This window comes from Peromyscus californicus, unplaced genomic scaffold (assembly GCF_007827085.1).
Source record: "Peromyscus californicus insignis strain IS unplaced genomic scaffold, ASM782708v3 Scaffold_13__1_contigs__length_99412109, whole genome shotgun sequence".
Taxonomy (NCBI): Eukaryota; Metazoa; Chordata; class Mammalia; order Rodentia; family Cricetidae; genus Peromyscus; species Peromyscus californicus.
In genome coordinates, this window is record NW_026294424.1 from 4,267,580 (window position 1) to 4,287,356 (window position 19,777).

The 19,777-nt window shown below is 52.9% G+C and overlaps 1 protein-coding gene across 5 annotated transcripts in view; it reads right to left on the reverse strand.

The window, feature by feature from the left end:
- Positions 1-771: 771 nt before the first annotated feature.
- Positions 772-19,777, reverse strand: part of Sh3bp2 (SH3 domain binding protein 2) — a 39,659-nt gene continuing 20,653 nt past the window's right edge. For 2 of the 5 annotated variants that reach the window (XM_052736181.1, XM_052736182.1), the window contains exons 2-13: positions 13,287-13,426; positions 12,120-12,222; positions 10,937-11,054; positions 10,479-10,549; positions 9,425-9,513; positions 9,032-9,100; positions 6,469-7,120; positions 5,627-5,735; positions 5,333-5,388; positions 4,948-5,029; positions 4,388-4,447; positions 773-3,859 (exon numbers count right to left, since the gene is read on the reverse strand). In XM_052736181.1, the coding sequence (XP_052592141.1) occupies positions 3,722-3,859; positions 4,388-4,447; positions 4,948-5,029; positions 5,333-5,388; positions 5,627-5,735; positions 6,469-7,120; positions 9,032-9,100; positions 9,425-9,513; positions 10,479-10,549; positions 10,937-11,054; positions 12,120-12,222; positions 13,287-13,422 (1,683 nt within the window). In that variant the 5' untranslated portion in view covers positions 13,423-13,426 and the 3' untranslated portion in view covers positions 773-3,721. Of the gene's footprint in view, positions 3,860-4,387; positions 4,448-4,947; positions 5,030-5,332; positions 5,389-5,626; positions 5,736-6,468; positions 7,121-9,031; positions 9,101-9,424; positions 9,514-10,478; positions 10,550-10,936; positions 11,055-12,119; positions 12,223-13,286; positions 13,427-14,852; positions 15,184-19,777 lie in introns of those variants that run through there. The other 3 variants (XM_052736177.1, XM_052736178.1, XM_052736179.1) reach the window with 3 other exon arrangements.

Sequence of the window (19,777 nt, forward strand, 5' to 3'; positions counted from 1 at the left end):
TCAGGCAGTGCAGGGGCAGCCGTCAGGAAGCTGAACGCCTGTGAAGGTTCCTTTGGCACTCACAAAGGATGTGCAGAAGGATAGATGAGTCAGAGGTCTGCTCTACCTCTCCAGTCTCCTCCAGGGAGAGACAGGAAAGTACCTTGAGGGAACCACCACACACATATACTTTCATAGTGTGGTGTTGTGGTACTTCTAGGGGCCACTACCCTGTCTCCAAGGAAAGGTTTCCTCAAGGACTCCATAGCCAGGCATCTTATCCAGGTGGAGGGAACAGAAGATGCAGGTAGATGCTTGTTGGATATGTGCAAGGGGTCCAGTGAGGATCAGATCTGTGATGCTCTCCTTCCCCTTCTCCAGACATGTGGATTTAGTTCACATTCTAGATCTGCTCTGTAGGCCCTGGCACTGTCGAGGTCATTCCCCTCCAGGGCTTCCATCACTCTCAAAAGCCCCTTCCCCATTAGGTTGAACTGGCTATCTGTACTGGGAATGAAGCCGCATCTTGGTTCCATCAACAGGGGATACTCACAGCAACATGGTCCAGAGTGGGAGCAACTGGTACTTGTATAAGTTTCTAGCTATGGGGCTGGGGCTGTATGTAGCTCAGTGGTAGAATATTTGCCTAACATCAGCAAGAACCTGGGTTCCATCAGTGTAAACAGTAAATGAAAACCCTTTTACCAATGAACAGTAAATGAAAATCCTTTTAGACAAAAATCTAAAAGAGAGAGAGAGAGAGAGAGAGAGAGAGAGAGAGAGAGAGAGAGAGAGAGAGAGAGAGAGAGAGAGAGAGAGAAATCCAGAGGGCAGAAAGGCTCTCCACACTCTCAGATCAAACACAGGAAACATACAACTGTGTTCCTCCCCAGCTCTTGACTCAGGGTTGCTTCCCATGATGCCTCCTTCCCTCAAGCCCCAAACAGAAGCCATCTCTGAATACATCATGACAGCAGGCAAGTCAGGGAACCTGCCCTGGGTTTCATTTTCTTTCTCAGTAGAAAGAAGGTCTGGCAGTGGTGGTACCTGCCTTTAATCCCAGCACTCAAGACGCAGAGGCAAGTGGATCTCTCTGTGTAGCCTGGTCTACAGAGCTAGTTCCAGGATAGCCAAGGCTATACCAAGAAACTCTGTCTCAAAAAAACAGACGAACAACCCGCCCCCCAAAAAAAGGAAAGGAAGGAAGGAAGGGTGGTGTAAATTTGTCCTTAGGGCTGGACCTGAAGCTCCTGTTGCTCACACCCAAACCCTGCCTCACACACTGGGAACCAGAAGGCAAAGCAATTTCTTCCCCCAGAGCTATGGCTCCTGGGGTGGGTGAGGGCACCTTCAGAGCTCTGGGGGTAAATAGAGCTGACCAGACTCCCATAATTAGTGGTGCCTAAGAGGAGTGTCAGGGAGCCATGAGGAGTCATGGTTTTGACATAGAGCACTAAAGCAGTGACTGATCCACATGATAGTGAGAAGCGAAGCTGGGGCTTGAACTCAGGCTTCTCTGAGCCCCAGTTCTCTCACTTAAAAGTGGGTCTACTTTTCCGGCTCAGCATCACAAGTGCTGGAAGTGTTCAATATATGGTAACCACCACATTATGAATTCCTCTTTCACGCTGTAGGACCATGGCCAGGACTCCCATCAGCCTCTGCACACAATCTTGCAAATGAGGCCCTGGACTTGGGGCAGTTCAAAGAGGTGGTCAGCTGCACCAGCTGGTCCAGAGTCCCAAGAGATAAGACAAAGCTGTACGAAACCCCTAGGTGGGCCTTGGATGTCCACAGACCTCAACTGTTTAGTCAGCCTAAAGGATCCATCACATGTCTCTGGGCCAAAGAACCCCCAAATCCTCTAGCCTGGGGCTTGAAAGGCATGTTAGCCATTGAGCTGGTCCCCAAAACAGTGCACTGTGCTGCAGTGCACACTCAGCAGATTCCTAGACACAGGATCAAAACCTATTCTCATCCAGTTCTGTTTTACATTTTACAGAAATGGATGCTGTAGTTACAGTGTACATGGCCCCAGCTCCTGATTGAGTTTAGGACAGAAGGCAGGGAGAAAATGGCTGGTCCTGTAGGATTGTTCCATGTGACCTAAATTTGACCATGGCATCCTGATCCTTCTCCCCTGGCAGGCTGAAAGGAAACATCTGTCAAGATGGATGGACTCTGGTTCCTGGAAGCAGATGGCCACTGGAATCCAGTATCTGCCATTCACTGCACCCATGATGCTCTGGGGCCAAAGCCTCCTACTTCCACGAATTTGACTCACTTAGTCAACTACGCACCTCCAAAATAAAGCAGGAGTTTGGGGTTCCAAACAAAAGTCTTTCTCATTAGACAGCAGTCCCTGGCCTCTGGGCACAAGTACAGTCCTTGATCTGGGTTCTATGCAAAAATCTTCTCCACTAGGGCTAGTGAGATGGCTCAGCAGTAAGGAGCTCTGGCTGCTCTTCCAGAGGACCCAGGTTCAATTCTCAGTATCCATGTAGCAACTCACAACCATTCATAACTCTAGTTCCAGATCTGACATCCTCTTCTGATTCCCCCAGGGGAACCAGGCACACACACAATACACACATACATGTAGGCAAAACACTCATACACATAAAATAATAAAATAAAGATTAAACTCTTCTTCTCCAACATAAAGTACAGTGAAGGCCAGATGATGCCAAGGTCTTTGCCAGCCCTGACCTCCACATGCATTTATTTTCACAAAAAAGTCCAATCTAGATGGCTGTACCAAGGGTGTAGCCTGGCAGAATTTCATGAGGGGACCAATTGGGACCACCCAAACTACTTGGGCATCTGGATGAGACTATCCCCAGCCATCCTTGGCCCATCCAGACCCCACTCTCCCCACTTTGCTCTAGCGAGCACTTCCTGTAAGAAGTCTTCCCAGACCCTCCCACTGGATTCCAAGCTCCTGGCTCCTTCATGCACAGCTTCTCAGAACACTGCACCATCACCAGCACCTCCTACTCACTGACCTGCTCTAGACTAAGCTCTGCCAAGCCGGACTAGGGGCTGCTCACAGCCAACAACCAGCTCCAGCACCAGGCCAGTCACATAGGAGGCACTCAGTAACTGCTAACTGGGACTTTGAAGTTTGCAGCCAACACTGTTCCAGATGGATCCTGATCTATTATTGAGCTATGTCCCCCAGTCAGTTAGTTCACTCAGCAGCTTGTGCCCTAGAAGACTGAAGACCACCCATCAGGGCTGCTGTCAGTAGCTCTTTACCCCGACATCGGTGATGTTCAGTACAGCCTGCTGTTCCCTCAGTGCCAATCAAACCCTGGCCATTGAGACAAGTCATCTCTGATTTATTAAGAGGCGATGGTCCCTCCTTGAGCCTGTGTCTTAGCATTTCTATAGGTCCTAGGACCAGCCTTCGGCCCTATCCAACTACCCTAGCCTTGCTTGGTCCCAGCCCCCACTACAGGGTGGGTATGCTATGGGGACCGGATTTTGTGTCGTCGGCCCTGGATTCTTGAGAGGTGGGACATGGAGGGGCTGGATGGGCCACATCAGCCAGCCAGTCCTCTAGGAGTTTGGCCTGCTCCAGCCTGGGACCCAGCCTGTTCACTGAGGCTGGGAGTCTTGTTGATGAGGTTCTGGTGTCAAGCCCATTCCTGCTCATCTTTCCATGCAAGCCGGTCTCCATCTGTGTGGCAGGGCTGTGGCCCCGTGGCTGCTTCCACCCAACAGCTGTGTAGAACGGACATCACCTGGGCCCAGTGTAGCCGTACGGGTGCCGCAGCAACAGGCTTTGGTGGCTGGGCAGCACATGAGTGTGGTAGTGCTCCACCATGCTGCCCACACTTGTAAACAGAACCTCACCTTCCAGGTAGAACTTAGAATCCTGCAGAAGGGCAGAAGATATCAGGCCTAGCAGGGCCTGACTAGCCCAGTGCCTCAAGCCTATACCCCCCTCCTCCACCCCCTACACCTTCCCCCATTTTCTCAAAGGGGAAGGTCAGCAGTAACAATGGCACAGATAGCCAGCCAGGCTTGCTCCCAGCTGTCCACATCCCTCCCCTCCCTGTCTGCTCACAACACGACTGTGTTCCCAAGCATTAGTATTCTTGCATTAACCCCAAGGGTCCAAGGTGAAACCTGCTCTCAGGACACGGTCTGTGAATAAAACCAAGGGCCAAGGAGAGCTGCCTAACATTCTAGAGTAAGCTAAGGTTAAAGCAAGGTTAGGAGAGGAGGGAGGCTGAGGCCATGCAGAGGAGACAGAGGGCAAAGGACAGGGCAGGGCTGATGTTATGCAGGTACCAGTCCCGTTCCCCACTGCCGCATCCTGTAAGGGGGACTCGCTTGGCTTTTGCTAAGCCTGGAGGCCAGTGTCCCCACCCCACCCTCAGAGCGGGGCCCAGTCCCTCACCTTCTCAAAGATGCGATAATTCCTCACTTTGTTCGAGGACTCATCCCACACGACCAAGACCTACAGGGAAGGAGATATGGAGCAGAAGGCTTAGAGGAGGCTGCAAGGACTGGCCAAAGCCTAAGAGGATAGCAACAACTCAAAGAACAGATGCTGTAGCCCTTGTGAGTCATAGACCAGCGGCAGTCACCTGCACAGACAGCCCCTCCCCCTGGGGGTCCCTCTGCCCTTACAGAGCCCCTGGTGAGACCTAAGTAGCTGGAACCATCTCTTACATGAGTGAAGTGGATGAGGTATCATGTTAACACTTGGACACTCAACCTCTTGCTAGTTCTACTACCCCACATGGCCTCGCTATTCCTCTGCACAAACCCCGTCCTCATCCACGCTCTACGGCCCCATTGGAAGGCGACCATAGTCACCCCCAATTTGTAGAAATCATTTTGGGAACAGAGAGAGGGTGCTGCTGGGCAAGGACCCCAAAGAAAGAATTCCGTTGAGGTGCCAACTAAGAAGAGAGCGGGCTCTGGTGGCAGAGCTGCCCTGCAGCAGCAGCCTACCTTCCCTGACTTGGTGGAGGAGTTCCGAATGCAATACAGCCCATCCTGAGGCTCTCCACGGGGATTCGTAGCTTTGAACAACCTAAAGTAAAACAGCCGTGTTGGTGGGTGGACCTCCTAGACAGCCAGCTTTCCTAAGTACCTTCCAGCCCCCCTCTACTACGCGGCTTTCGGCCCACTCTTGTTTCAGGTTGTAATAGAGGATTTAAGCAGAGGGGCTTATGAAAATAACAACAACAACAACCCATTCAGACCCACTGCTATCACATTTCCTCTCTCGGGCCACATGCTTGAGCTTGGGCTTGCCCAACACCAAAGTGAGTAAGGGGGACAAGGGACCTCACACTGTCACAGCAAGGACAAGAAGCACCGTGCGCGCACTAACCTTTCTACCTCACAGGATTCTGTGGTGTTGACAAACACAGAGTTAGGCAGCGGCACCTGAAAGAGGTCAACAGGGGTCACTTTCAAAGCGTGAGTGAACCCTCCAGATATCACTGCTCCCCCAAATGGCTGCCTCCTGCATCAGGATACAGTACTCTGCATGGTATCACCTCCCTCAAATCTAGAGTTATGGAGCCCTTGTTCAGGATAGCCAGCGAGGGCCCCTGGCCTATAGCTCTCCCATGTCTGCCCACTTGCTGACTGGGTGGGACCTGGACCCTCCACTCCGTCTTGCCTTCTCATAGTCCTCATCTGAGTCCTCCTCGCCAGGGTCAGCCTGTGAGGGCTGTCGGGCCTTTTCAAAGGAGAAACTCCTGAAACTCTGTCCGTCAGGGGGGGATCGCCTGGAGCAATAAGGAGGAAGACAAGAATATGATCACCCTCAGACACAGACAGGTCACTCCTTCCTCCCCTCCACACATGTTCCCACTTAGCATCAACATCTTGGTGCCAGCCTTCTCTGGCCCTGTGGCTGTAACTGCTCAGGACAGCAGAGCTCGGAGACTCGTGCTCACTGTCCAAAGGAGGCAGGAGTTACCACAGGTCTGAAAGCCCAACTTGGAAATCAGGACTGCCATTAATACAGGTGAGCACCTGAGCTCAGGTGTTCTCATATAGTGGACAAGTGCACTGGGCACTGCCAGGGCCCAGGAACTACTATTGATTGTCTTTGGGACTCTGGCAAAGTCACAGTTCTCTCAAAGCTATGAGGGGGTGAAGAGATGGAAAGAGGCAGAACAGTGCAATCTGACCCCAAGAGACACCTATGGTAACAGTCCAGTCCACTGCATAGGCAGCAGCAGGTGGTCCTCTTGAGCCTAATCTTCAGGCCTTTGGGGAGAATTAACGGAAGTCATACATGGCCTGAGACATAAACCCACATCACGATGGGCAAGGGTGGACTTCACCTGTACCCCTGGATCAGCCAGGAGTAGGGGAGACTGGGGTGGTGAGGAAAACCTTCCCTCCTGTTCCTGATGCTTCCCCTCAGAATGTAAGGGGTACTGGATAGAGAATAGACTGGGTTAAGGGAACCTACTGGCTGGCAGGCAGAGGCACTACCCTAGCCAGACTCACTGGAGGTTGGGGAGAGGTGTCTTTTCCGGTCTAGGCAGCACCACAGGCCGAACTGTAGCCTCAGGGATGGGCATCTTCTGCACGGGAGGCCTGGGGGCCACAGGGGGCACAAAGAGTCCAGGCTTGGCTGCCTCCCTCGGGGAGGCTTCTTCAGTTATCTTCAGGAACTTGGGCTTATTGGCAGGCACAGGTGGGGGCTCAGACGTGGGCGGCCCTCGGGAAGACAGGTGGAAGGACTTGAGTTTGTCACAGTTCCTTGAGGTGGCCACGGCCATGGCGGCAGAGCTGGAGACAGAGCTAGTCCCATGGCCAGGGGTCCAGGGTTCCGGGCTGGGGTTCACACTGTCTCGGAAGCAAGGTTTCCGGAGGCTGGGCATGGTGGGTGCATTGCCCAGTGGAGGGTCACTCATCCTCCGAGGGGTAGCAGGCACCCTGAGGCCAGGCTCTATTCGCCGCAAGCCCAACGGGTCCTTCTTAGCATCCTCAAGGGCAGGGCCAGCATCCGGAAGGCTTCGCTTAGGGGGTGGGGGTGGAAGTAAGGGGCTTGGGCTTTTGGAGGTGAAGGAGTGGGCACGGGGCAAGTCAGAGAAGGCTGGCTTCCGAGGTACGGGCACAGGGGGTGGTGGGTAGGCTGGTGGATGTGTCAGGGAATCTGCAGAACATACACAAACACACACACACACACACAAAGCAAGTTGGCATCACATAGAGGCTGGACCACCACAACCCTGTACTAGCAACAGGCGGCAGGCGCCAACCAGGAATGCACCCCTCATGGCCCTACCTTCAGGCGGCCAGCAGCAGATGATTCAGATTGCATCCTTCATGGTTCCATCCTTGCCCCACCTAATAGCCAATATCTAGCCCTCCACCCAGCTTTCCCTGGGTCCAGACCACCAGTGCTACCTGGCCCTTTCCATCCATCCCCCTGAAGGCAATCCAGACAGAGTTCCTACAGCCTCGATGTCACATACAGAGCTATCAAGGTTCCCACAGGGTAAAGTGAGCAGAATGGGGATTCTCAGGCCTTCACCTGAGCAAGGGGGAAGGGTGAATTCTGAACGAAGAGGTGAGCAGGAAGGGTCAGAACCACTAGCATGAAGTTGAAAGCCTGTGTTTATAACAAGCTAAAGGCACTGTGTGACATCTAGCCCAGATGTCATACGGGCCATCAGGAGAGCAGGCCCAGGATCAGTGGGAATGATAGGAACGAGGCCTGAGGCCCAGGTATCACTCAGTCACAAGGAGGAGTGGAGGGGTGACCCTCAAGAGGTAAACACAGAGCTGGGCGGTGGTGGCGCACGCCTTTAATCCCAGCACTCGGGAGGCAGAGCCAGGCGGATCTCTGTGAGTTCGAGGCCAGCCTGGGCTACCAAGTGAGTTCCAGGACAGGTGCAAAGCTACACAGAGAAACCCTGTCTCGAAAAACCAAAAAAAAAAAAAAAAAAAAAAAAAGAGGTAAACACAGGACACAGAAGAGCAAGAAGGACAGAGCGCCAGGCATGTGGGGGCATGAGGCCAGTGATGAGCAGGGGGGTCTAGAGAGGAGGAGGGAGAGTGTCGGAGTGTTCAGTGGAGGCTGCAGGGACTCTGCATGTGTCTATCTACACTCAAGGCAGAGACTCTTCACTCTCCCACTCTTTGGTGGTCAAGTTGAGGCCTGAGGCAAGGAGGTGTGGGAATAGGAAATAAAAGGCATGGTCTAGTACCTGAAGGGTGTCACTAGAGTGGACCCCAGGGAAGGGAGTAAGGTCCAGTGCCTACAACCAGCAGGAGGAAGGTGAAAGGAGAGCATGGGGAAGCAAAGGTCAAGGCACTGGAGGATGGGAATAGAAGGTGGACCCTCACTCCCAAGACATAATGATGGACAGGACAAGGCTGGGGTGTTCTGAGAGGAGGAAGCGTGGAAAGTACAAGGAATAAAGAGGTAAAGGTCAGAGGGCAGGACAGGGACGCGCCCTTCCTACCCAGCCCTGGCCTTCCCTGTCACTCACACATATGACTGTCTGTACACTCATCTGCCCCAGGACTGTTTCAGGTGGTGCGGTGGACACGGAGGCCACAGTAGTCAGCCTGCTCTATAGCTATGGTCCACAGGGAACTTGTTGCCATGGTAATGGACCTGCCTCGGACCACCCCCCTTCTCGATGTCCCTTTATTTTCAGTCTCAGCCTCCAGGACCACCCACAGCTTCACCTGACCCTCCATCCACACAATTAACCAGGGCAGTGGCAGGAGCGGACAGGCAAAGCCAATCATCCCTGAACATCTGAACACCTGGATCACGGAAAGGAAACAGAAACCACCCAGAGCAAGACCCACAGCCTTCTAGGCATGGTGGTATAAGACTTTAATTCCGTTCTCAGGAGGCAGAGACAGGCAGATCTCTGAGTGTGAAGTCAGTCTGGTCAGGAGAGATTCAGGACAGCCAGGGCTACAGAGAGACCCTGTCTCAAAAACCAACCAAACAGAAAGACCCACCAGTGTAAGAGAGGCTCCGTTCTTAGTTCCAGTCCCCAGTCTCGACCCACCAGAGACCCCCAGACCCAGCTACCCTACCTACCCTCAAGCTTCATGGGCCCCGGGGAGTCAGGTTCCAAGTACGAGTCATCCTCATCTTCATGTTCATAGTCTACACGTAGTGAATGGAAGATGAGACACAATATAGCCCAGGTCCGTTGCATGCAGAACAAGATGGCATGGCCCACTGTGCTTTGGCACAGTGCTCCACCCATGAGAACAGGGCACTCAGGAGGCATGGGGTTGAGGACGAGGAGGAGGTAGCATTTGAAACCTGAACTCACACTGCTGGAGGTCAGAGGCAGAGAAGCCACATCACTCTGCCAGGGGACAGGGCAGGGAGCAAAGCTAAACCATGCATTTCTCTCCTTCTAGGCAGCCCAAGTGGGTTCACTGTCAGCAGTCAAGTGGATACATGGTGCAGAGATGGTCTTACCTTCGTTGTCTGTGGGGTATGGAGAGAGGCTGATATCTATAGGTCGTTCAACTGCACCATAAAAGCTGTCCGTGTCTGAGCTAGAGTCACTGAAACCCAGAGCAGGGAACAGGTAATGAGCACTAGACTAGTGGTCTCCTTGAACTCACATGTAGTGAGTGACCTGTGCACACACACACCCCCAACAGACACCTCAGATGTTGACATCCACTTGGGGACGCATGGGCACACACAGATATGAACACACACAGATACAAGGACAACCCCTCACACACCTCATATAGACAAAAGAACACAAATGTCATATAGAAAGACATTTGGACGTATATATACATGTGGCTCAAGGACAGACATAGGGACTGGAGGCTTGGGATCACCTATGGGTGCCACCTTCCTGCCTCACCGTGGTTTGTGCAACCCTGACTGGCTAGATGCCTCAGAGCTGGGTCCACATGTCTACCTCCTGTCCAAGGAGGCTCAGTCAACCCTGGGCTGAGATGTTACAAGATGCCAGGCTAGACCGATGGCCAGGAGCTCTGGATTCAGTCCAGAACCTCAGGGCAGCCTTGGGGTTGCCCAACCCTCTCTGGATCACAGTTTCACTGACTATGATAGGACTGGTGTATGTCCCCTAGAAAGTCCCTGTTGTTTGCTAGACCATCTCACAGGTGAGGATGCAGAGACCAGGACTGACTGAACTCCCAAGGGACAAAGTGGACACAGGGAATTGGGAATCCAAAGCTCTGAGCTGGAAATGCTGGGCCTCCACAATAGGGGAGGGAAAAAGGCACGTATGAGCCCCCAAACAGGAGTTACAAGTAAGTACAACAGAGTGGGACAGACAGCTGGAGACTGACAAGAACAGAGACGGTGCATGCACACCATGCACACAATGTCAGCAGCATGTACTTCCACACACATGAAGCTTGCCTGGCACCTCCACAAAAGCCTTTATGGAAGTGGTTATAGGCCAAGCCCCCAGGGACTGGAAGGGAGTCCTAGAAGCCAAGAAGCCCTAGGGCCTATCGCCCACCCATCACATCCCTTGGCGTACCTGGTTTCTAGAGGTAGCTCCTTCTTCTCATGGAAGTGGCCGATTTCCTTGCGTAGCAAGGCCATCCAGCTCTGTGGGTCAGGAGCAGCCACAGTAAGAATGATGCTGCCCAGAATGGGGTCCCACTTCACCCTCTGCCCACCACTGTCTAGCTCCCGTGCAATAACCACCAAGGTCCAGGGAGAGAAACCTAGCTAGGTCCGGCCTAGACTGTGTGGCTCAGAGATGAAATCACCCTCCTGGGGCTGCAAGCTGCCCCTCAGCCCTTCTGGGGCTCTCCCCTGCTGGCACATTCTCATGGTGTGTACAGGCACCAGGCTGTGGGCCTAATCCACCTGGCTACCCATACACCAACCAAGCCTTTCCCCTCTGGGTCCTAGCCTAGAGGTGATGGGAGGCCAGATCCTGGTGATCGGTGTGCCACTTCAGGCTCCTGAGGCCCTGCTACACTCGGTCACCTTGCGCTCATCCTCAGAGGAGGCTGAGAAGAACCACGTGCGATGCTTCTTGCTGATGTGAATGATCTTGAATGGGAAGACGTTGTTGGATGTTGTCTCCTCCGCTGCCCGCATCACTCTGAGGGCACATTGCCAAAAGTCACCAGATTGTCCAATCTCAAGAAATGGGCTCATCAACCTCACCTCTGAATTGATTTCGGCACTCAGCATCATGCCCTGGAGAATACGGGCAAATCTGGACAGTCTCTGCCTGCTCATGCTCTCGGTAGAATATCTAGATGTTTCAGGGGAGCAGCAGAGTACGAGCGAGCACAGGAAGGTGCTGGGTCTGTGAGGATTTCCCAGGGGAGCAGTGTGCAGAGCTCAGAGATGGTCCCATCACTCTCATTGCTCATCAGTGTCATTTCATACAGATACTACTCCCCAGCTCTGTCCCATGCAGCCCCTGGACTGCCTCTCTGCTCTGTGGCCTGCTCTCAGATGCAGGGCTTTCTCAGACATCTGTCTACATGGGGGAGTCCTGCTGGCTGAGCACTTGGGCAGGGTACCCGCCTGGCCTATCACAGGTCCTGGCCAGGGCCTCTCAGGCTCAGCCTACCAAATGGGCTGGACAATCCTTGGGGCCCAGTTACATCTGTCAATGGGCTGAGTTCATGGCTTGGCTGGCACAGCAGGAGGGCCACCGGTCTGGGCATAGTGACTAGGGAGAGAGCTTTGATTAGCTAGTGCCTAGGACTGGACCAGGGACCTGGCCTGGCTACTTCGGCAAGCCTAGCTCATCAAGGCTATAGTCAGGGGAAGCAGGAGCCCAGAGCAACTTTAGAATAAGCAGAAGGGACTGGGCCCTTTATGGGGTGGTGAAAGGCTCAAACTAATGCTACAGGGCATAGGACCTGGCTCCCTACAGCCCCCAAGGCCACAGGATAAACTCAGGATGACCAGCAGGTCAACATGTGGGCATTAGCTCAGGGTATACCTGCCCATTAGTCTAGTTGCCCTAATAAAAGCTTCACCCTACACATATTATCCCACCCCCTGCCCTCAGCAAAGGCCAGAATATGAGGTGACATCCCACAAGCAGATGAAAGCCTTCTCGGGAAAGCTAGGGATGGGCCCTGTGGTGTAGGATGAGAGGGAAACAATCGTCACGGGGGGTTGGTCAGCAGACGGGATGGACACTCACCGGTTGTAGCCACTCAGGGAGAAGGCACCCTGCGGAGAGGCAGATGTGCTACTCTTGAAGTAGTAGATGCAGCGCTTGTGGATGATCACGAAGCGTAGGGGCCCTGGGGACAATGCAGCAGCAGGGGTGAGCCACAGAGCCACCAGTCAGCTCCACTCTGGGGCTCTCCCCAGAGGCCCTAGACAACTTTCGACCAGACCTCTGAGACAGCAGAGGGGTAGAGCAGGAAGCTGGGCTGGTGTGCTGCCCCTCCCTAGGGTTTTCTGTGGGGTCAAATACAGACAAGTTCACTGGCCCACTGGCCAGTCTTGGGACACCACTCTGGGGAAGGCCTGGCCACACAAAGAAAAGGGGTCGATTGAGGTCTCAAGGGACAGTAAGAAAGGGTGGAGCCTGGACCAGAGGCCTAAGAAGGCCACGGCAGCCTTGCTTAGAGCAATAGGGCTGTTGGGGCAGGCAAGGAACTGGCAGGGCAAGGAGAGCAGGGCTAAGGCACCCAGAGCTGGTTGATGAGAGCCAGGTATGGAGCTGGGCTCTAGCTCTACTGTTCCCGTCCAGAACAGCGCCCACCAAGGCCTGGGGTAAGCTTAGTTATGGCTCTTCCTTGGAGGCTGTCCATACATAGTATAATTGATGTGCACAGAGTCCAGTGTTGCAGCCTAGAGCATCTCAGCTAGGCAACAGAGGGGCAGGGAGTCCCCAGCACAGGGCACTGCAGGGGCAAAAACATGGAGTGTCCACGGCTGATCAGAGCTGGGCAAGGCTGTAGTACTCTTCGCTTTCAGCCTCCTGGCACTCGTTCAGCTGGCCCCTGATCTAGCACATGGGTTCATTCTGTGCCACATGACCAATCAATTCACCCACAACACACACAAGGCAAGACCAGCATTGAGGGGCCGGATCTATCAGGTCCCCCTGAGGTCCTTCAGGCCTTGGCTGCAGACTGAAGCTCTCATGGTCAGAACTGTATACCAAATGCTCATCCTATCTCTTTGCCTAGCTATACTATGTTGGATGTCCTGACAAGGTCCAGGCTAAGGAAACTGACATCAGGTTCACTCGGTGTGCCAGCTGCCAGAAAAGGGAAAGAAATCCCAGAAGACCCATTAAAGCAGGAGAAGCAGGATTATGTCCTCCCTTGGAGAGTCCCATGATTCAGAGACTCACATTTGAGCAGTTGCAGCTGGGTGCCACCCTTCTTATGCAGGTAGCCAGCCTTGGTCACACCACCAGGCATGGTCAGCAGATTCTGGGCACCAATGGCTTTCATGGGGACAGGCCAATGCATCTCCTCAGCCTCCATGAAGCTGCAATTGAAGCAAAAGAGAAAGGACTCAGTTGGGGTAGGCAGCAGGGAACAGCCTGGTGGAGGATCCTGGGAGGACATTTCTGAGATCTAGAAGGCAGTTAGGAGGGTCAGATCAGTGGAGGAGGAAACTCTTCTTAAGTCTCCAGGCTTCTGAGTGAGACTCTCGGGGTGACAGTGCTACACAGCCAGTCCCCAATCCTCTTGGCCACATACTTAACGCCAGGATGCTGAGCATTATCCTTTGAGCATCATGAGTTCATGGAGCTTATAGCCCCATAAAGGCTGGGGTAGTAATGACTGAACTCAGGAAACCCTAACTTGGGTCCATCAGGCCTTATGCCATGGCTACCCAAGGTTCTGAGTTTGGCTTTCTGGAGGATCTCCAGCCTCAGTTGTTAGAGCTATAAAATGGGAGGGCAGAGCAGACTCCTTGTCATCAGTGCCATGAGAACCATTTGGCAGGTTTGCTAGTATCCACCACGTCATCAGTCCAGGGTATCAGCGCCCGGAAGCTCCTTTCTGTGAGGAACCCCAGGTACCAGTCACACCTGCCCCCTACACTGGCACTGTTTCATCAGTACCACCACTCACCCCATCAGGACTCCTGAGGAGATGCAATGGGGCAAAGTCAGTGGCTTGCTCTGAAGAAGGTGGGGTGGCTAGGGACAGATCCAAAAGGGCAGGCTGCTGGGACTCCTATTACTATAGTGCCAACCCCCAAATATATACGCAGAAAACACTGCAGGCCCTGGATGGCTCAAGCCTGTAAGCTCAGCATTCGGAAGGCTGAGGCAGGGAGATCCAGAGCGTTAGAAAACTCAGAGAAAAGGATGGAAATCAATCAAGCGCCTGTCAACTGTCAGGCTCACTCCATCAAATACGTGTTAGGGAATTAATTCACAAGGCTGCCTCAGCTTGGCCTCTGAAAGGGTCAGTTGGCTACCTCCCCCCCACCCAACACACACACCCCAGATCCATAAACACCCAAACGCATCGGCCCGTGGTCCAGGCCAGCAGGAGCAGAGGCAAGATCAGGGCCATTGGTCCTGAAACAGAGGCGGAGGTTTGGAACAATGGCGCGACCACACCCCCCGCTCAGCGCCATGAGGGGACCGCGGGTCCCAGCCCACCAGTGAGGCGAGAGGAGGGTGCCCCCCACCTCCGCCCATCCAGCGGAGGTGCTGGCAGATGGACAGACCCGGCGTCAGGCTTGGAGCCCCCGATCAGCCAGCTGTGGCGGGCCCACGCTCGCCTTTGTTCTGGGTGGAAGCTGGAGCAGCTCCTGAGGCCCCAGGGACTTGCGGTCCCGGGTCGTGGTGCAGAGGCTGGGGCCTCAGGTCTGTGGACTGGGGGTCTGAGGTGAGTGCGGGTGCTCAAACCCAAGGCTGGGGTCCCAGATCCCGAGCTCCGGGATCAGTACTCACGATGTCCACGCGGCGGGCACAGCCGGCTTCCGGGGGCCGGCCAGCGCCCGCCTCCCTTGTGCGCAGCGACATAGTCCCGGGCCGGGCCCACCGGCCGCAGCCTCGTGCCCAGAGCCAGTCTCCCGCCAGCCCCAGCTCCGTGGCCGCGACCCCGGGCCCGCCATGCTCGTAGAGCCCCAAGGCCGGGGCGGCCGCTGGCTCCTCCCCTCGTGGGCGGCGGGGTAAGGGCTAGGGGCCAGGTGAGGAAGCGGACCCGCCCCTCCGCACGTCAGTTTCTCCACCCACTGCCCTGAGGGTGGTGGGCTACAAGTACTGGAAACTTGTGCCTATACAGTCCAGAATCAAGAGCCATCTAGGCGAACGAGGAAGCCACCGACGCAAATGAGGAAGTCCGGCTCACATCCCCAACCCAGAGGATCCCGAAGTTCCCACCTGTGGATCTCCATCCAGCTCACCCCTTGGATATGAGTTTCTGTAAAATGGTACCTTACTTCCTCTGCTAGAATCCCAATCATGTCACCTTGCCAATATCACCCCATGGATCTCCCTCCGGACAGAATTCCCCCAAGGAGTCAGGGGTCCAGTCCTTGGCAGCTCTCAACTACTTGGGTTACACTAGGTACCAGTCCCAGAAGAGTGTCCCTGGCTGCCTAAGGCTGATAAAGCCCTTGTTGACCGCCTAGGCATCCTTTCTTCTCCATCTCCCACCATAATACGGGCTGCACCCCAGGACGGGCCACCTGTGACAGAGGGCAGCACACTTGCCCTTCAGTGGACGCTCTGATATACTCCTCAGGCTTCATGCCCACCCAGTTGCCCACACCAGGCACTTCTCCCTGGTTTCCAAGCCTCTGTGTCAGGCAAGCTCTCCAGACCACTTCCCACTGCATGCAGCCTTGAAGTCCCTGCAGTTTTCTCACTCAAAGCGTCTGGCTGCCGGTGCACTGGATGCATCTGTCATCTCACCCAGAACACTAAGCCGCCTCCTCAGCCACCCTGCGGCTCCCCTCCTCCACTGCCTCTCAGCAGGCCACATCTCTCCCCTTCGCAAGCCTCTCTTCTGCCTCCACCAATTTCCCCTCATTACCTTCCAGCCAACACGCCATTCCCATCACTTCTTTATTCTAAACACAATTCTGCCTGTTTGGGGGGTATAGGGTTGAGAGAGAGTCTCACTCTGTAGCCCAGGCTATCCTCTCTACCTTGGGATCCTCCTGCCTCAGCCTCCCAAGTACTGGTATTACTGCTGTACACTATCACACCTAGCAACACTTAAACGCTTCCTAATGCAGTCCTGCCCCTGCCTCAACCTTTCTGTGGCTTTGCTCTGCCCTCTGCCTTCCATGTCTGTCTCTGCACAGACTCCAGTAACCCAAGCCCGGAAGAATTCACCTTAGTCCAAGCTGTTTTAACCACCTGCTGTTGCAACTAAACTAACTCAGCCTTTCAGTATTAGATTCCAAGAATACTAACCATATACAAACTCTCTGATCTCCCTGACTCTACTCCATGCTAGGATCACCATCCTGGCTTGTTCAGTGCTGAGGATTGAGCTCAGGGCTTCATCATGCTAGGTAGACAGTCTACCAACTGAGTGACATCCCCAGTCCAAAATCCCCTTCTGGATATAGGGATAAACACTCTCAACAAAGATGCTAGCAAACTGAATCCAACACCAAGTAAAAAGCTTCTACAACATGAACAAGACGGATTGATCTATCTCAGCAATTCAGGGTTGCTTTAATAGTTGAAGGCAATTAATTCAGCACACCATACTGATAAGGAACAAAATCCCATGATCATCTCAACAGATACAGAAAAAGCATTTGCTGAAATCTAAATCTTCATAAGAACAATATTCAATAAACTAGGAACAGAAGGGAACTTCGTTTTGTTGTTTTTGTTTTTTTGAGACAGGGTTTCTCTGTGTAGCCCTGGCTGTCCTGGAACTCTTTCTGTAGACCAGGCTGGCCTCACAGAGATCCGCCTGCCTCTGCCTCCTGAATGCTGGGAGTAAAGGCGTGCCAGAAGGGAACTTTCTAATCCTGACAAAGGGCATCTAAGAAAAACCTACAGCTAATACTGTCAGAAGTGAAAGGCTGAACGAACATTTTCCCTCTAAGAACAGGAAGAAGGCAAGGATGTCTGGTCCCATTGCTTTTCAACATTGTACTAAAAGTGTGGTCAAAAGGTTAAGAGGTTAAGGTCAGAGGTTAAGAGCACTGGCTGCTCTTCCAGAGGTTGTGAGTTCAATTCCCAGCAACCACATGGTGGTTTATGACCATCTATAATGAGATCTGGTGCCCTCTTCTGGCATGCAGATAGAACATTTTATACATAATAAATAAATCTTTAAAAAAGGATGTGGTCAAGGTAACTATATAATAATAAAAAATTAATGGGCTGGAGAGATGGCTCAGTGCTTAAGAGCCTGGCTGCTTTTCCAGGGGACCCAGGTTGAATTCTCAGCACCCACCTGGCAGCTCACAGCTGTCTATAGCTCCAGTTCCAGGAAATCTGACACCTTCTTCTGGCCTCCACAAACATTGCACACACACATGCGGTGCCCAGGTGATACATAAAGGCAAAATACCCACACACATAAAATAAAATACAAACTAATCTAGTGTCCAGATAAGAAAAAAAAAAAAGAAAAACAAAGTAATGATTAGATGACTTTATGTAGCATAAATTCCAAGGAACTGAGAAATTATCAGGACTAATAAGTGAGTTTTGCAAGGTGGAAGGATGTGAGATGAATATATAAAACTCCACTGCATTTTGTTACATGTACTCTCAACAAACAAGTCCAAGAACAAACGAGTTTCAGTGTTCCCTCTTCCAAGCAGTTACCCACGACTGGTGAAGGTCCCATGTCCCCAGCCTTCCTTCTACCTGACACTGACATAGTACCTTGTCATTATCCCCCATACTTAGCGTTCAGGTCCAGAGTACCCCAGGGTGCCCCAAGTAAAAGATTGTGGCTCCTGGTGAGTAGTTAGACTGAGGATTGCTGAAGGAAGCTGGAACAGACCCACTTCCCACTCGGATCCCTCTGGAGCTGCTGTGAGCTACAGCCTGCCTCCTCCTGGCTCCATGCTTGGGTGGGGTCGGGCACAGGAGTAGGGCAGTTTCAGCTCCATCTTCTTTCATCTCAGTGGCCAGCAGGAAGAGGTCTGGCTACCACCCTACTGTGGGTAGATGGAAAACTCGTAGGTGCCCATTGACTAACCTTGTGGAAAAGCCAAGTTACATTCCACCTTCAACTCTCCTAGGAATGTCCTCACTTCAGAGACAGATCCTACATCACAACCCCTCTCCAGAGGACAAGCCCTGCCTGACACCAGGTGGGTAAACCGGGGTGACTCCTGCTCAGCAGCCCAATGCCAGACCAGGCTGCGTGCAGAAAGAGGATGTGGCACTTGAGGGTATCATGCTGTGACAGAGTTCTTGGAAGATGTTAGCCCAGCTTGCAGACTATACTCCACCTGTGCCTGGGAAAGCTGAAGGCAAACCAAGAAGCGTCTGTGGGTGGATGAAGGCTCTTGGTTGGCCACTAACTGACTTCCGGGCTAGCCACCACAGTATCCATAGCACCACCTTGTCCCCAGGGACCTGATAGGTAAATTCAATTCATGCTGGTGAACTAACAGTTCATGGGACGGGAGAGCGTGGTCCTCTTCTGTGTAGGAACAACAGCCTCAGTAGGCTGAGCCACTGTGGATGGGAGCTTTGAGAAAGAGAACAGAGACATAAGTGTAAATCTCACTCAGCCCTTATCTTCTGATGAGTCCCCATAGGCAGAGGAGCCATGGAACAGTCCACTCCTCAGACTCCTCTGGTAGCCTAGCAGCAAATCCCCTCCCTGAGTGGGAGGCTGAGGCGGAAGGGTCAGGACTCACTTGCAAGACTCACTGTACTTCATGGGCCCTTTAGCTTGTAGCCGCAGCCCTCCGCTTGCACCAGGACTTTGGATATGTGTGGATCAGTATCAGTGGTTGTGGCTAGAGTGCCTGAGACCTTGTAGAAGGTGTGTGATTATTGTGTGTACACATGTAGACATGCATTTGAGCTTGTAAATGTGCTTGTATGCACACCAGGAAGGCTGGACACCTGTCACACATTCTCCAGGTCAAGCCTCTCTACTCCTGCACACAAAACTCACCTTCTCTCATAGCTGAACTTGATTCAGGCGCTTCTGCTGCCAGAGGCTGTGGTGATATTTTGTTTATGCTTTAACAAATAAAGCTTGCCTGAAGTTCAGAGGGCAGAGCTAGCTACTAGATAACCACAGAGGCCAGGCAGAGGCAGACGGATCTCTGTGAGTTCAAGGCCACCCTGGGCTACACAAGATTGGTCCAGTCTAAAAGTGAAACAGAGCCAGGCAGTGGTGGCATACATCTTTGATCCCAGCACTAGGGAAGTGAAGACAAGAAGTGATATGGCTGGGCAGAGAGAGGAATATGAGGCGGGAGGAGACAGGAGCTCAGGTCCCTTTCAATCCGAGAATTCGTAGAGGTAAGAAGTCTGTCTAGTGGCTGGCTGCTCTGCTTCTCTGATCTTTCAGCTTTCATCCAGATATCTGACTCTGGGTTTTTATTATTAAGACCAATTAGAATTCATGCTACAAGAGGCTGCGGGAGGATATGGACAGAGCAAACAAATAAAAACCACTCATTCCAGGCAATGGTATCACATGCCTTTTTAACCCCAGCACTTGAGAGGTAGAGGCAGGTGGATCTCTGTGAGTTCAGGACCAGCCTGATTTACACAACAAGTTCCAGGACAGCCAGAGCTGTTACACAGAGAAACCTTGTCTCAAAAACAAAACAAAAAAAAACCCAAACAAACAAAACAAAAAACCACTCGGTGCCACAAAGGCAGCCTGAACAAGTTCCACTAGACGTAAGTTCTGTGTAAGGCTG